The sequence below is a fragment of the Meriones unguiculatus genome, chromosome 10 (genome assembly GCF_030254825.1).
Source record: "Meriones unguiculatus strain TT.TT164.6M chromosome 10, Bangor_MerUng_6.1, whole genome shotgun sequence".
Taxonomy (NCBI): domain Eukaryota; kingdom Metazoa; phylum Chordata; class Mammalia; order Rodentia; family Muridae; genus Meriones; species Meriones unguiculatus.
In genome coordinates, this window is record NC_083358.1 from 35,531,565 (window position 1) to 35,547,777 (window position 16,213).

Sequence of the window (16,213 nt, forward strand, 5' to 3'; positions counted from 1 at the left end):
GTATGAAGTGCTTAATAAGGTAGCTATTATTACAGCTAACAAGATAATTGTTTAGGTAACATCTTTACTCTTGAATGGTGCAATTAGCAGCTCTCAGTAAAAGAATGGGGTTGGAACTCTTGTGTATGGTGAGTTTAACCCCCAGGGTAGACTTGGGACTCATGACTTAGAAATGTCAGGAGATGAAAAGATTTGAGGGAATTCAAGAAGTTATAGATCGTCATTTCCTCCCACTCTGAAGATTGCTTGTGACAGATAGATAGGGAGCTAGATGGACAGGTAGTAAATCGTAAAATCTAGACATATGCATCCCTTTTGAAGTTCTGAGTGCTATTTTAGAAAGAGAAAGAAAAGGCAGTTCTGTAGACACAAGTCCTTGCTTGTGTGACAGAAGTCCATGGTGTCACCTCTGGGACTTTTCATTATTCAGCTGTTTGGGGCATGAGTGATTGATGTAATTAAAGTTATTGGTAAGGAAAGACTCAGTTACCAAAGAACAGATGAGTCAGCAGGCAGCTAAAGTAATGAAATAACGTTGTAAGGAGTATTTCTTAAGATACGTTTCTCATTTTTCTTTAAACTCAAGACTTATTAAACATGGTAGGTCAGCAAAAAGATGTGAGGTAGCAAAGAAGAGGAAGGCAGGCTCTGCAGTTTGAAAAAGTCTCAGCCATTTTTCACCCTAAGTAACCATCCCAGTTGGGTAGATCTAGTCAACATTTGTTACAAGACTAGTATACCTTGTCTCATCAACCACCAAAGGTTGGCACTCTACACACACACACACACACACACACACACACACTGATCCCAGTCTCTTAAAAGGAGGCAGAGGATTTGAGAGTCAGTTTGAAGGTTGTGTGGGGAAAGAAAGGTATCTTTGCTTCTGCTGGAGGCTGGACGAGGATGGAGAAGAAGCTGACCTGGAATCGAGGAGGGTGTTTATGTTGGGAACATTTTGGAGTTGCGTGTGGTTGTTAAGCTGGAGATGCATGTTCAGGAGCTGGGTGTATGGCTTAAAGCATGACGGTTATGAATGCTTAATCAGGTGTGGCAGTAACACCATTGGAAGGCATGACTTTCTTGCAAGCTGGAGAGTGGAAGGTGTAGCTGGTCACCCATGCAGGGAGGAGAAGAGAAAGGGGGACAGAAGTGAAAGCAGTGACTTAAGTGACCTTACACTTTGGTACCCAATGTCCTTCACTTGGGAACATAATTAAGGTCTCTGCATCAGTGCAGAGGTTGTAGGGAAGAGGAAATGGAAGACCTGCTTGTGAGCAGTTAGATATAGGGAGTGTGGGGATGCTTGTAGGCAGAGACTCTTGGAAGGATCCATTCTGGGGTCCCCAGAAGCACCAATCCCACTACTTCCATACTTTTTTCTCAGAGATGAAGATCTAGCTCCTGTTTTCCCCTCTGCTGCAAAAGGCTGAATAGGCCAAGGCCTCTTACCTCTAAAGGGTGATTCCAGACAACGAAATGGAGTGACATCACAGACCAAAGAATTGGACAGACTCAGGCTCCTTTTATGCAGACCGTAAGTGTTCTTCTGTCCAGTCCTGCATCCCCCAGAAGCTCATTCTGGGATGAGGTTAGGAGTGTAAGGTATTATTAAGAAAGTACTCCCAGGGGCTAGAGAGGTTGCTCAGTGGTTAAGAGCACTGGCTGCCCTTCCACAGCACCCAGGTCCAATTCACTGCTCTCCCATGGTGGCTCCCACTGTCTGCAACTGCAGTTCCAGGGGATCTGAAGCCCCTTTCTGGCTTCCATGGGCAATAGGAATGTAAGTGGTATGCAAAGAGTGACACAAACAAAGTAGTCATACACATTTTGAAAAAAAAAATTAAAAAGAAAAGCAGAAAGAAAAGTAAGGGAAAGGAGGAAAAAACTCTCTGAGAGCTGGTGAGGGATAGAGGCAGCAGGTCAGAAAGACAGACAGCTATCCTTGCTCTGCTGACTACAGGCTGTGGGGTGTCAATAGGCAGCTTCACTTCTCAGGACCTCAGTTTCCACATCTGTCAGAGAAGCTGGAACTCTTTCCCAGAGTGTCACGACAATACACCTGGTGGGCTGCTACAGTGGCAGCTTTCTGGAGGCTGAGGCAGGAGGATCTCATGAATCCAGGAGTTCCCCGTCAGCCTGTGCAAAAGAGACAGCCTTATCTCAAGCTGAAAGAGAAGGGAAAGGAAGCTCAGGGATAGAACATTTGTCTAGAATCTGGAAAGATCTGGGCACTGCACACACACACATACACACACACACCACACACACACACACACACACACACACACAGAGAGAGAGAGAGAGAGAGAGAGAGACTGACAGCAGACACACACACACACACACAAATGCACACACACAAATACATGCACAAACAGGCATTCACACAAAGAAAGAGATAATACACACTGACACACACACACAGTGAGAGAAACAGACATGCACAGACACGCACACAAATATATACATATAACACACACAAACACAGACACAGATTCACAAACACACAAACACATACATACAACACACAAAAACATGCATAGACGCACAGAGAAGTGCACATACAGACTCACACAAAGACAGACAAACAGACACACACAAACACACATATAAACACACAGAGAAACAGACACACACATGCAGAGAGACAAACACACACAGATGCATACACAAACTCTCACATACAAACATATCATGAGATTATTTCATGTATTCTCAAAAGATACCTACACAACAGTGAAGACAACATTCAAAGCAGAAGAAATAGGAATTTCCATAGACCCTGAAAGACATTGGGAGGGAGGGAGCAAGTTCATATGGAATCCTTTTTGTCACTGTCCTCTGCACCTATCACAGTAGCCATAAGAACATCACTCTCAAAATTAGTACATGGTACTAAATTTGCAGCCGTTGCATAAATAACACCAGCCCCAACAGTGAGCAGCCATGCCATAGATCTAGAAGGTGGAGGTGTAGCTTTGAGGAGATTTGAGCCAAGGAAAGGCTAACCTTGAACCCTGAAGAACTTTCTCAGACGGCCCTGCTACCTGCACCTTTACCAAACTGAAAGGGGGGGTGGTGGTTAAGAAAGATCAAATAAGAATGGAAGAAAGAGAGAAGAGCGTAAACTTACTGAGCACCAGCATCTGTCTCTCTCTGCTTCCTGATCTTCCCTGATGAAATCACGCAGTGCAATGCCCCTACTGCCACAGCCCAGGGCTGCTCCTGGTGGTATGCCTTTCCCCTCCCTGGTGGACTCTATCTCTGCAAACCATAAAGTAAAATAAATGTTTTGAAAGAAAGAAAGCATGTAGATAGGAAAAGTAACTTCATCCACTAAAATCAAGCAAGCCTATGGATTATCTTCCACATTCTTCACGGGAGCAGAGGGCTGGTGGTTATTCCGATGAGCCCTGTTCTCTGAGCTGCTGAGCATCAGCTCATGGGGTCTATAAATTGGTCCTCAGCTGCACACACTAGTATTTGGAAAGAGCCTCCCACCACTGCAAGGTCTGGATTCACTCAATACAAACACAAGGCAAACAAAACAAACAGCAACAACAAAAACTCTTGTGGTTTGGATCTCAAAAGAAAAGTCTTAGAAAGATCTGGGTGATGAGTCTGAGGTCAAACCCTGTTAGCTGAGAAGGTGTTTGGGGACATTTTGGAACCATGAAGGTATTTAGAATCTAGGGCCAATGGATGCCTGAATCTGCTTGAAAGATGTTGAGACATTGTTCCTAAGGGTCTGCCAGTTCCCTTGAGGACAAAGGACTGATAATTTGCAGAATAAAACAAATCCCCAAGATGACGACCATATATATATATATCTATATATATCACAGAAGTCAAGAATGGCAATGAGAAAAAGCAGTCAAGCTGAGATGTGAAAATAAAAAATGTAAAAAAAAAAAATGCCCCAAAGACTGGTGACTCACAGCCTGACCAGCTCAGACTTCTGTTTGGCGGGGTTCACTCTGTAAGATGATGGGCAAAGGAATATTAATTTTTTTTTTGCCTTCTGCTTTGTGAGAAAATTGTAGGCAGACAGAAGTCATTTCAGACTGGAAAAATGAGCATATCCTGTCAGATAGCAATTACCCAGGGCAGACAACAGCTTGGCAGGGAAACAGCCACAGTCCCTCCTTGTTGTTGAGTCTCTGGGAGAGATGGAGCATTCTGGCTTTTCCCTCATCTGTACTTCACACACGAAGTGTTGAGGAAGCAGCCCTCCCTCCGCCAGCAGCGTTTGAGGGAGGCTAAGATGTTTCCAGGCCCAGCCTAAAAATATCTCCCTTGACAGCCTGTCACAGTGTCTGAGATTCCACCATTATAAATTCATTCCTCTCTGTTAAGGCATTTTGTTTCTGGGAGTTCTCTGTTAAAATACAGATATCCTGAAGAACTTAGCTTGGGTGAGGCAGGGCAGAACTGGAGCCAGGATTAGGAGTTAGAAGACCTGGATGTGGAATTTGCCTCTGCCTATGAACTCACTTCATGATCTGACACATGTTATGCTCTTTTCCCAAACCTCAGATTCTCTCCTGGGACTTGGGGGGGAAGGGGGCAGTAGGAACAAAAGGAGCATACTATCATCTGTGGCTTTGGGAGAGGAAGCGCCCACTTCAGAATCCTCCATGGACACAGGCATCTTACCCTGAGCACTTGAGTATTCTGACACTGGCTTCTCAACATATCCACAAGGGTCGTTTGTGACCCAGTGGCTTGGGTGTCCATGTCAAAGAATATCTGGCTTTCGTCTATCTAAAAAAAAAAAAAAAAAAAGAAAAGAAAAGAGAAAAAGAGAAAAGAAATTCCTGGAAGGCGACTACTTTCTCCCTGACTCTAGCTACCATACTGGTCCAAGGTGTATTCCTCCCTCAGGATTCTCTACTGGCCTCCTAACTTATTCCTGTTTCTCCCAGAAGCTCAGCCTACACACTGATATGATTATAAATATGAGTTTGGTACTCAGAACCCTCTATGCTACCTGTCTTCCATCGCAAACACCGGAGATCTCACAGGGTCCACAAGGCCCTATGTAAACTGCTCCTGACTTGAGCCCAAAGGTCTCCCTGAGACCTCCTCCCACCCCAGGAGGTTTACATTTTCTATTCCTTCTGCTTAGAACTCTTTTTTGCTCCAAATTTCTGCTTGGCAGGCTCCCTAGTATCTTCGGGGGGTGGGGGTCATCTTCTCACATGACCATCTCCTAAGGATGTTCCCTAGAACCCCTCACTAAAAGGATCCACTCCTTACCCTCTTCCTTTGCCTATAACCCAGTCAAATGCTGTGTGATATCTTCATGGCTCGCTTGTGGAGCTACTCAAGCCTGACTCTCTGAAGGACAGGGGCAAGGCGGGTAGGGCTTTTGTTTTTCTCATGCTGCATCATTAGCCCATACTAGATACTCAGCCGTGGACACAGGGAGGACAGAAGCGTTGAAGTAGATCTGCTAAGAACACCCTGGAGGAGTCGCTGCCAAAGTCTTCCCTCCCTTCTTTCCAACAAGGTTGATGTTTGGGAGCAAGGGTGGAGTTGCTTCTTTGGAAGTCTGGGACAGACAGTGTGAATGACTGCAAGGAAGGTGGTGAAGGTGGGGAATTCTGAGAAAAGAATCCAAGGTAATCGTAGAAGCCTTGGGGGCTGCAGGTTCTTGACTGAGACCAAGGGGCGTAGCCGGAAGATCCTTGTAGCTGTATCCCAGATGGCAGGTGCCTGGCCAAGGGTGCACGGAGTTCCTGAAGCCACGTGCAGTTGCAGTGAGGATGGAGACAGCTCCTGTCAGTTTTTCCAGGTCGGCCCAGAGGATCCCTGGTGAATGACTGCCCTTCTAGGCTCCTACAGTTTCCCTTCAAGCTCCTGGCCAGGGGAAGCGGAGAGGGAGAGGAGTGCCGAAGATGAGCGGCCCGTGCTGGCAGGACCCTGCCTCTGTGTCTCTCCTCTGCCTTCATCCTAGGCCTGAGCTGGTGTCTGCAGGGGACCTGAATCTCTAAGAGAGCACAGCCTTAATAGCTATACCGAGGGCTGCCCTGTGCCTTGCACCTGTATCCCTCTCTCCCTCGAGTGTGGTAGGGGGTATTTCAGTCCCTTTTCACCTCCGAGGACATCAGGTTCAGACTGGTTATTGAGCACTTAGGAAGACAGCACTGTGCCATCTCTGCCCAGGAACCCACTCAGGAGCTGTGACACATCCGGAATACAGTCTGTACTCACAGCTCCAAGCCATCCCTGGCTCCACAGTCACCCTGGAGTCTCCACCTACCTGTGTACTGCACCAGCCCGAGCCCAGCCCGAGGCTTGAGTATGCTTCCCGCAGGGGGCGATGGCGGGCAGCTAGAACCTGCCCTCCTCTTCCAGAACCCCCGGGTTTCACCCCCACTTCTGAATCTGGAGCCCAGGACCACCCACAGGAAGCATCCTGGGTTCAAGAGAAGCAGAGCATCCGTGGCTGGGCACGTGGGGGGAGACCCCATAGGCACTCTGGAGCCCTGAGGCTGAATCCCAGTTGGGTTGAGCGCCGCCGCCAGGCTCCGGGTGTGTGCGAAAGCTCTGAGCCCTTGTTTGATGAGCAGCGGCCAATAAATTCATTAATCATCATTTTATGCCTCATCAAACCCCCTCCAGGCCCCTCCATGGGAGTTACACAAATTAGCCCCTGAAAAGACAGTAATTTCAGTTTAGCGAGGTAAATGCTCCGCGCACACAGCTTTCATGACAAGCCCATCCATCAGCTCGTTGGGACCCAGCGTGGCAGCGACACCGGTGCTGCCCAGCCCGGCCCCTGGAAGCCCAGCTCTCCAGCTCAGCCCAGCTTCTTCTGGGAGCTGACTCTACTGGGAGAGCGTCTCCTCCCCGGGGTCCCCTCTCCTGCGCACTCATTTTCTTTAGGCTGTTTCTTCGATGCCCGTAGTTCTGAACAGGAGAGAAACTTTTCCAGGAAACAGGAGCCCCAAATTGAGAAGCGACCTTGAGGCACACGAGGATCCCCTGGCTCTAAAGATCTAAACTGTTGTCTCAGAGAGAAAAGAGTCTTGCAGTCCTTTCTCCTAGTAGTTGTCCAGTCTCCTCCGAAACACCTTGAAATTACTGTGTCCTGTATTGAGTGCATACAGTGTCTAGAGGAGGAGTCAATCCAGGGATTCCAGGAGATTCTGAAAGTAACCTCGGGCTCCAAATGGAGGCCCTGTGGGGAGTGAAGAATGGAGGGGGGGTGTCCTTCCCTGTCAAGGACCATTCCACCTGACCTGGGAGGCAGGAATGGTGGTCTCCTCTCCACCCACCGGCATCCACAGCTGGCATCTTTTTCTCAGCACTCTCCACCTGGGATGGAAGGGGTGTCTGAGGGGAAAGAAGAAGGAGAAAGAGGAGGAGAAGGAGGAGGAGGATGAGAAGAAAAAGGAGAAGAAGAAGAAGAAGAAGAAGAAGAAGAAGAAGAAGAAGAAGAAGAAGAAGAAGAAGAAGACGACGAAGGGCTTTCTACTAATGTGCTTAGCACAGGGCTTGAGGGAGAAAGCAGAGGACCCAGCATTTGCAAGAGAGACAGCAGCCCCCTGCCTTCTCATCTTCCCAGCCAGGCCTCACAGAGGGTCCCAGGGGAACGGCACCAGGCTTGGAGGGCCCGTGAAAAGAAGGGCGACAGGGTGGCGCAGGCCTCGCGGCGCGGGCCGTCTGTGCACCAAGGCTGCGAAGAGCTGCCGAGCTGAGCAACGCGCCGCTCCTTCATTAGCTTCCCCTCCACGCGGCGCTGCATGCCTCGGAAAATAAGTTAGCAAACGGGGAGCCGTTTATCTCTTTTATCTTGGGGCCTGATCCAATTAAATAAGTGCACATTTACATTTGCATCCATCAGGCGGGAGCGCTGAGAGCCTGGGGTTTGCTCGGAGCAAATAAAAGCAGATTTCGCTAGGAAAGTGACGTCTGGGCGCGCTGGGCTCGTTCCGGCGTCAGAAACCAGCGCTGTTGGGTGAGCGGCCTCAGGGAACCCAGGGTTGGGAGCTGCAGCCCCGGCGAGGCGGAAGACCCGAGACAGCCCCGTGGGACAGCCCCGTGGGACAGCCCAGGCAGAGTGGCAGAGCTGTCCCGAAGGGCGAAGGCGTTCTCTTGTTGTGCTACCATCCGGGTCTGCCCGCTGTCGGTGGCTCAGGTTTGCGTTTATAGCGAAAACGAAAAGGAGAGCGGGTCTAACCTGGTCACTGAGGCAGACATGCAGGGTGGGACTAGGGACCGAGCCCAAGCTTTGGCTGGGGAAAAAGGCGGACGCCCAGGTCCCTTTCGGGTCAGATTTCCATCCAGTTTGAAGAGGCCAGGAACGCTCGGAGCCAGTCTGAGCTCCTGCTCAGACTGCTCTCCCCCTCCTCACCCACCCCGCGCACGTCTGTCTGCGCTAGCCACGTTGGGCAGGGCAAGCTTCGCCATTCCTGTCCCAGGAAAGGTACTGTTGGAACGAGAGGGTTCGAAGCAAAACCAGCGGGGAATAAACTTTCCCTTATTTTGTAGTGTCCACACACGGGCCAGAACCGTGTTGCGGGGTTAGTGGCCTGGTAGGCTCCTCCCGAAATGGCCAACCACAAATTAAACAAGATTTTGTGCGATTCCTGGCACACGGGCGAGCAAGGACCAACAGAAGCGGAAATGGGATACACCCGAAACGAAGCGGCCCATTCTCCCCAAGCCCACCGTCTGCAGGCTACGCAGGCTCTCCCTCCCCGACCTGATGGCCCACGATCCTCAACTGCCTGGCCTGACTCTTGGAACAGCGAATCAGCCAGGATCTGTAGAGTTAGAGCTGGTTTAGTCAAGGCCTGCCACCCAACTTCCCAGGACTTAACTAGGTCACGGAGTCCAGGGCCTAGGCCGCCTGGCTAGTGGAAGCCTCTTGAGGTCGCCCAGCCGCATCGCAGAGCCAGGCCGGGGCGGGGAGCGTGGGCCTGAGCGGCTCTGGCCCGGCTCCTTCTCGCGGCGAGGCCGGTGGCTCTGGGGGCCAGTAGGCGGCGCCCTTCCTATCCTGCAGGCCCCGGGTTACTCGGGAGAGTTCAATTCCATTCCTTTCACTTTGGGCGCTTTGAAGCGACCTGCTTCCTAGCTCTGGCCAGCGTAGCGCTACTTGCGGTGGGGGGCAGGTGAGGTGGAGACCTGTCTTGGGCTCAAGCAACGTGCACTGCCACCCCAATCTTCTGCGCCCCAAGATTTCGGTAGTAAAGGACCACAACGAGAGGTCCGAAGGTGTTTACAGTAGCTCCTCACAGAGGCCCCTCATCCGAACTGGGGAATCACCTTTTCCAGGTCCCAGTACCTGGGGAAGGAGCCCCCTTGCCACTTTTCAAGGCCCCCGAAACTCTCCCCTCGAGATATCACTAGGAGCTTCTTTTTTGACTACTAAATCCCTTCAACTGATTTGGCCGGCCCGAAGGGGCTAGGGAGAAGTCCCTGGCTTGGGGAGGCTGACGCCAGGGAACCCCAAGGAGAAGTTTCTCGCCCCGCTGGGGATTTGACTCCTTTTAGACCCCTAAGGGCCAAGGTAGGGCTCCTGAAGTGGGGGTGGGGTCCCCAAGACTGGCCTAGCCCGGATCAGGTGCTTGACACCAGCACAGCTCAGCCCCGAGGTATTTTAGAGATATTTTAGGCACCGTCTCCCGCCTCTTCCGTTCCCGGATCCCAGCGTGAGTGCGAACCCCGACCCCAGCACTGACAAGAAGCGCTCCGCGTCCACGCCCCCAATATAAGAGGGGTGATCCAGGAGGCCCAGGAACGCGGGGCCCGAGCCACTCCTGAGATTAACCGCAGGTGTGATTCTCTGCACGCCCGTAACTCGGAACTGTCCCGGCGGGCCACCTCCAAATTAGGCCAACTCTCCGGGAACCAGAAAAACCCCTGGCTGCCGCAGGCCAGCTCTGCGCGAAAGAGGAGCCCGGATTTCCGCGGGAGCGCGTGTGGCGGTCGAAGGAGGCGACGGGAACCACAGCCCGCAGACGCAAAGGCTCGGGAGGGCCGCGCGCAGGGCACCGCGGCCGGGGGCCGCCGCTGGCCAGGCCGCCCGCCGTTGTCGCCCCGCCGGGACTCCGCAGCCCCGGGGTGCGGAGACGGGGTGCGCGGCGGCGGGCGCGGCTCCCAGGCAGCCCCGGCGGGCACGCGGCCGCAGCCCCGGCCCCTCGCCCGCGGCCTGGGGAGGCGGGCCGAGCCGCGTCCTTTGCAGATTCCCAGAAACACAGGGAGGCCTGTCATTTTCTTTTAAAAAATCGTTGGGACCAGCGCTTCCAAAACCCCCGCCGCGTTGACGTGGTCTTTAAACTTTCCCCCGAAGAAAAGCGCCTGCCTATTCTCCAGGCTTCTCAGACGAGGAGGTGACTCCTGGGGTTGCATAAGCCCGGGAAGGGGGGAGGGGGGAGCCAATTGTGAACCAGGCCGGGGAGAGGGGGCACACAGGGAGGGGGCCGAGCAAGTCATCTCTGGAATGCAATTGTTTCAAAAACATCATTTATAATTAAAGGGACAAAATAAAATGCGATCGTTTCGTGTAGGTCTAATGGTTCACGCGAGCAGCTTTATAACCGTTTTCCCAGCGAGAACTTTCTAAGTTAAACTCTGATTTTTTTTTTTAAACATTGTTGCTACTTAAAGCCTCTGGCTAACGAGGCTTTCGAACTTGTTTCAATTCGGATAAGTGAAAGGAGTCCTGTTGCAGGTTAAAATAAATCAGTAAAAGCTACTAGGGCCGTGTAAGTTTGGGGTGCACTTTAAAACCCCCGAGTAAGGCAAAAGTAATGGAGGAGAAATGCAAATATGTACATTCTGCTTTAGCCTAATTATGCCGCCGCTGTGTGCAAACAGTTCTGTCCCTACACTCAGTCAAATTAATTCCCCTCGCTGGTTTTGTTATTTTTTTTTTCTGTAACGCACTCCCTCCCCCCATCACCACAGAAAATTTCCCATGAGGTGAAAGGGTTGGCGCCTCCATATCTCAGGTGCAAAATGGAGACGCGAGCAGGGAAACCAAGCCTGAACCCCGGGGTTGGTGGATGGTGGCGCGGGGTGCTGTCCCTTGGTCTTTTTGGTACCAAGATGAATCCTAAGTTTGCACTGAGCTGAAATAAAGCGGACCAAAACGAGAAAAATAAACCCTCAAAAACACTTTTGTAGCAATCTGAGCCGAGGAAAGTGCTAAGGCGACGACAAGCCTCGTCAAGTCCACAATGGCCTCTTTATCTACGCAAATGGCCTGGAGCTTTTGAAGCCACTTACCCAAAAAGGAGCCCGTGGGGGAGGGGCCTCCTACTCCCTTTGGGGGCTCTGTTCGCTGCCCCTAGTGACTGCGATGCTCCCTCCGCCTCCCACCCACTTCTGCCCACGCTCCCATCTCCGACTCTGCAAAATACAGGCTCGAAATTCAGGACAAGTGTGACACCTACCTGTGAAAGGGGGGAACCGTCGCGTTGCGGGTTTGCCATCCCTGCCGGGAGGCTGCGCCTACGTCCACAAGGCCGCAGGCCACCCTCACGGTCTCGGATGGAACAGTCACTTGATTTAATCAAATCCAAAGAAGAGATCAATGCCCACTTTTGAAGGGGTGGAGGAGATGGTGACTTAGGGAAGCCTTCCCACTTGGCATCCCCCAGCGCTCCTTGCCCGCATTAGCTAACAGCACCTTTGAAATAGTAATAAGGGCTAAATCCGGCATAAAATCGAACTCATTAGCAAAGTTCACCAGCTGATTGCTTTGCATAAAACACGACACTGATTGGAAGTAATTAGGTTAAGCGATGGCTCTCGGGTGGTGCATGACTCTGCCTTGGTTTGCCATCTTTCCTCCCTTCTGGCACACACTTGGGTCTCTCCTCTGGCTCCTCCTGGGTCCACTCTCCCCCTCAAGCAGACCGCCACGACGATCCAAACCTGCGCTCGCAGATTGGGCAGATTCCCCCGGGTTTGGGGCCTAATTAAGTTTTCCTCCCTGAAACACTGAGTGTCTGCGGACAGCGCCTTTCATTCCCCACCTTGAAAAAAAGTTACAGTTGCACCTTTTGACCAAGGCAATTGACAATTTATTGAGGCTGCTGAAAAGTAATGAGTGGCTCTGATTATGTTAAAATCTCCTTTAATTAAATATTTTGCATTTTACAAAGACCACTGCAGTTTTTCTTACTTTTTAAATCTAAGAGTATAACCTGTTTCTTTTCTGTAATAATACTTTAGTTCATACCCAGAAAAATCAATAGGTGTAAAAAATTAAATTAAACTTGTATTTTTAAACTATGAAACAGTTTGGGGGAAACACAAATGTATATATTTATATTACAAAAACATTAAATGCCTGTACAGATGTCTTGATTTCATAATTTACTTCAAAGATACTGAATTATCAATTTAAATACAAAAATGCTACATTAAATATACAGAATAAGATTTAATACAAATCCTCTTAAGTTTTTTTTTCCTTTTCAGTTGGCTAAAACAATTTTTTTTTCAAGTGTGGAGATGTATACATTTTTATGTCATCCATCTCCATAAACTATAAACTTCTGAATAAGAGGGGTAGTTTATTTATTTCTTTTCTTTCTCTTTCTCTCTCTTGGTGATGGAAAAATAACTGCCAAGGCCATAGTTTTAATAAATTAGGAAAGTCCGGGAGTACCGCACCCGAGTTAAATGTCGGACATACCTTTCTTCAGTTCATAGGGAGAGTCTTTGCACAGGTCTAGCTGAGACTGGCTCCGCAACATTTTCGGGTCTTTAGCCAAAACGTCCGCTCGATTCAACACCGTCTGGTTTAATCCATTGAAATGAGAGCCAGGACCCGCTGTGGGGCCTGGCCCTGGCCCTGGGTGGCCGTGAAGATGTCCGAAGGAGCCATAGTTCGTGTAGCCGGGATAGAAGGGCGCGGTGTAATAGAGAGGCCGGGACAGCACCGTCCCGCTCGGGAAGGGGCACTGCGCCGCCGAGGGCGAGCGTGCGGGCGCCGGGGCCGGGGACGCGCGGCTGCCTCCGAGGCTCTGCCCTCCCACGGGCCCGGGGCACGGCGGGCACGGCGAGCCCTCGCACCCTCCGCCCCCGTCCTTGACCTTGTCCGAGGATGTGGCTATCTCGGCCAGGGACCACAGTTTGGGCTTGGCGAGCGCAGCCGGGGGCGGCGGCGGCGGCGGCGGCGGCGAGTGGATGACGGAGGGCCCGCCCGAGCCGGGGGGCAGCTCTCCGGCCGGCGGGTGCGGCCCGGGCGCCGGCGTTCCCGCGGGGTAGTGGGCACCCGCGTCCTCCGACAGACGGGCGGTAGCGGGCCCGGCGGGGGAGGGCCCGCCGGCGCGCGGGGGCCTGGGCAGCTCGTCGTGGCGGCCCTCCGAGGGCGACTCCTTAAAATCCGAGTCGCTCAGGCTGCCTTCCGTCTCCTTGCCGGCGGGGCTGGGCGGCCCCTGCAGCCTCTCGCAGCCCGGCGCCGCCTTGGGTTCCGCTCCTCCTGCGGGCGACGAGAGGCCGTTAGAGGCGCGGAGGCCACGCGGCCGGGCCCCCCGTTCCCGCCGGCGGAGGCAGGGACCCGTGCGCGCCCCCTCCAGGCCCCCCGCGCCCCGGAGCCCCTTTCAACACACCCCTTCCCCGCCTCCACCAACCTGCTTCGGGGCCCTGGAGGTCGCCCTTGTCCTCGGGCTTCTGCGGCTCGTCCTCGTCGTTCTTCTCCAGGTCGATGTTCTCCTCCTCCTCCTCGTCCTCGCTGCGGTTCCGCGGCGTCCAGGTCATCTTGTTCTCCTTCTTGAGGCGCCGGCGCGCGTTGGCGAACCAGGTGGACACCTGGGTGAGGGTCATCTTGGTGATGATGGCCAGCATGATCTTCTCGCCCTTGGTGGGGTACGGGTTCTTGCGGTGCTCGTTGAGCCAGGCCTTGAGCGTGGCCGTGGCGTCCCGGGTGGCGTTCTTCCTGTACGCGGGGTCCCCGTAAGGATAGGAGCCCAGAGGCGCTGCGTAAGGGTGATACCCCAAGGAGCCCGCCATACCGGGAGTGTGGTCGTAGGGAGAGCCCTGCGGGGGGATGGGCGGAGATTAGGTGAGTGGCGCTGTGCGGGCTTCGCGGCCACCTGAAAGGCTGAGAGCCGCTTTTCCTCCGTCCCCGGGTCTGCGTGCCAGCGCGGCCCGCGGCCCAGCTTCCCCTGGGGCACGCAGGGCTGGCTGATTCAAACACAGGAGTGACCTCCCCTTCTCCCCCACCCCTCAGAAGGCAGCGGGCCCCCAAATTCCCAAATCTGGTCCTCCGGGACCCCTGAGGCTGTTGGAGGCTCGGCACACCACCGTGGAGGCCATCATCTGCTGGGGACGTCGGTGCCCAGGGCTTCGGTCTGGCCTGTGCGGCTGCGGCAGGGCCCGCGGTTCTCTTAGAGGCCTCGGCAGCCTCGGCAGCCTCGGCAGCCTAGACTCCGAGCTCTGCTCCAGAGCGGCCGCATGTTGGGCTCAAGGGGGTACCACAGGGGAAATAAAGGTCCCTTCTCTAATCTTCAAAGAAACGCTAGGCACAAACGGAGCCTCAGCCTGAACACCGACGGCCCCCAAACGCTACCCCTGACCGAAGCCGTTGCGCTTTTCCAGAAAGCACACCCTGCCGAAAAAAATCCCGGATACACCGCAGCTCGCTGGACGTTTCGGAAACTTAATACTTCCAAATCGGATTGCGAAGATAGGATTACGGATTTGCAACATTTTGAGGGATTAATTAAAGGCGAGGCCAAACACATTTACATAGATTTAGCACGCCGCCACTGTTCAAAATTTCGGTTTGCTTCTTTTCAACTACTTTTCCAAAATGGCAAAACCAAAAGAAAAGAAGAAAATGTGCGGGTTGTCCCAGAGCTCTGACCCAAATGCCTTTCTTTAATGGTAAGGGCTCATCCTCCCCTCCACCCCCCAAGCCCCTCAGCTCGGCGACCCCGACAAGTCTCTGCTCCTGCCGTGGCTCCTCCGGAGCCCCCGCGGCTCGGAGTGAAGCCGAGCGAGACAATTGCTCAAGTTTGCAAGGGCCGCGAAGCTTGGCGGGCGAGGTGCCGCCTAGGCCCGTGTCCCCCGCAGCCCCGCTCTGCAGGCCTGGCCCCGGCTGCCCGCCCGCCTCGGACCCGGCTCACTCACCACGTACGAGAAGGCGGCGGCGGCCGCGGCCGCGGGGTCGGCGCTGTACTGGAGGTGCGAGTTGTAGCCCGGCGACGGGGCCGTGAAGGCGGTGGAGCCGGCGTAGGGCGAGAACGCGGAGCCCGAGGAAGAGCGGCCGAGCTCATCCGTGCGGGGCCCCGAAATGACGCTGGTGCTGTAAGCGGGGCACGAGTAGAGCGCCAGCGAGGCGGACGGCTGGTACAAGTAGCCCTGCGGATAGGACATGGCCACACACGGGCATGGGGCGCGCCGCGCCGCGGCGGCCGACGAGCCGGGCGGCGCCCTGCGAGGGCGAGCGAGCGAGCGAGCGAGCGGGCGGGCGGGCACCTGGCCTCTGGCTGCCCCGGCTCCCGGGCTCCGGCCCGCGGCGCCTCCCGCTTGGCTTCCCGCGCGCCTCCGGCTGCGACCGCCGCGCCCGCTCCTCTGCGCGCCCCGCTTGCCCGAGCTAGTAGGCTTTCTCTCCCCCCGCCCCCCCTCGCTCTTTGCACCGGGGGGCTCTGCTTTTGGCTTTGCAAAGGTCCTGCCAAGATGCTAAGTTGGAAATTGAGGATTCTGACGCCTTGTGCGCGCGCGAAGCTCCTCCTTCCCGGGGTGTAGCCGGGTGGGGGGGTCGGCGGGGGGACTGGCAGGAGCCTCCGGGCGGCCGCAGCCAACCCGGCCGCCAGGCGCGTCTCGCCCTCTCCCGGTTCCTCCCCGGCTCCTCTCCCGCTCACTGGCGCTCCCCTCGCCCCTCCCTAGCGCCCGCCTCTCCTCCGCCGCCCCCCTCTCCTCCTCTGCCCGGCCTCCCCCTCCTCCCTCTCCGACTCTTCCTCCCCGTCTCCCTTTCTCAGACTCTCGAGCGCCGGCCCCAGGATGACAATCACATCCCAGGCGCGCCGCTCGCCTCCAACTTTCCTCTCCTCTCGCTAACTCTGGGCGGAGCGGCTCGCTCGACCGACGACTGGCCCCGGCCGCGGGTCGGGCCGCTCGGCGACACAAAGGGAGAGGGGCAGCGGGCCGCGCTCGGGCGAGCGCTCTGCGCCCCGCTCGCCGGCGCAGACGGAGAAGTTGGCGGACGTCTTGTTCTGCGGAAGGCTGAGGTCACTCGCAGCTC

At 54.2% G+C, this 16,213-nt stretch overlaps 1 protein-coding gene across 2 annotated transcripts; it reads right to left on the reverse strand.

The window, feature by feature from the left end:
• Nucleotides 1–12,077: 12,077 nt before the first annotated feature.
• Irx5 (iroquois homeobox 5) lies at nucleotides 12,078–15,745 on the reverse strand. 2 transcript variants are annotated; one of them, XM_021631106.2, is made up of 3 exons: nucleotides 15,100–15,745; nucleotides 13,599–14,004; nucleotides 12,078–13,447 (listed from the first exon to the last, which is right to left on the reverse strand). In XM_021631106.2, the coding sequence occupies exons 1-3, from the start codon at nucleotides 15,343–15,345 to the stop codon at nucleotides 12,642–12,644; spliced, it is 1,458 nt and encodes a 485-aa protein (XP_021486781.1). In that variant the 5' UTR covers nucleotides 15,346–15,745; the 3' UTR covers nucleotides 12,078–12,641. The 2 variants fall into 2 exon arrangements, with proteins under 2 accessions (XP_021486781.1, XP_060248209.1); XM_060392226.1 differs by having other exon boundaries at nucleotides 13,599–13,903; nucleotides 15,100–15,733.
• Nucleotides 15,746–16,213: the final 468 nt, after the last annotated feature.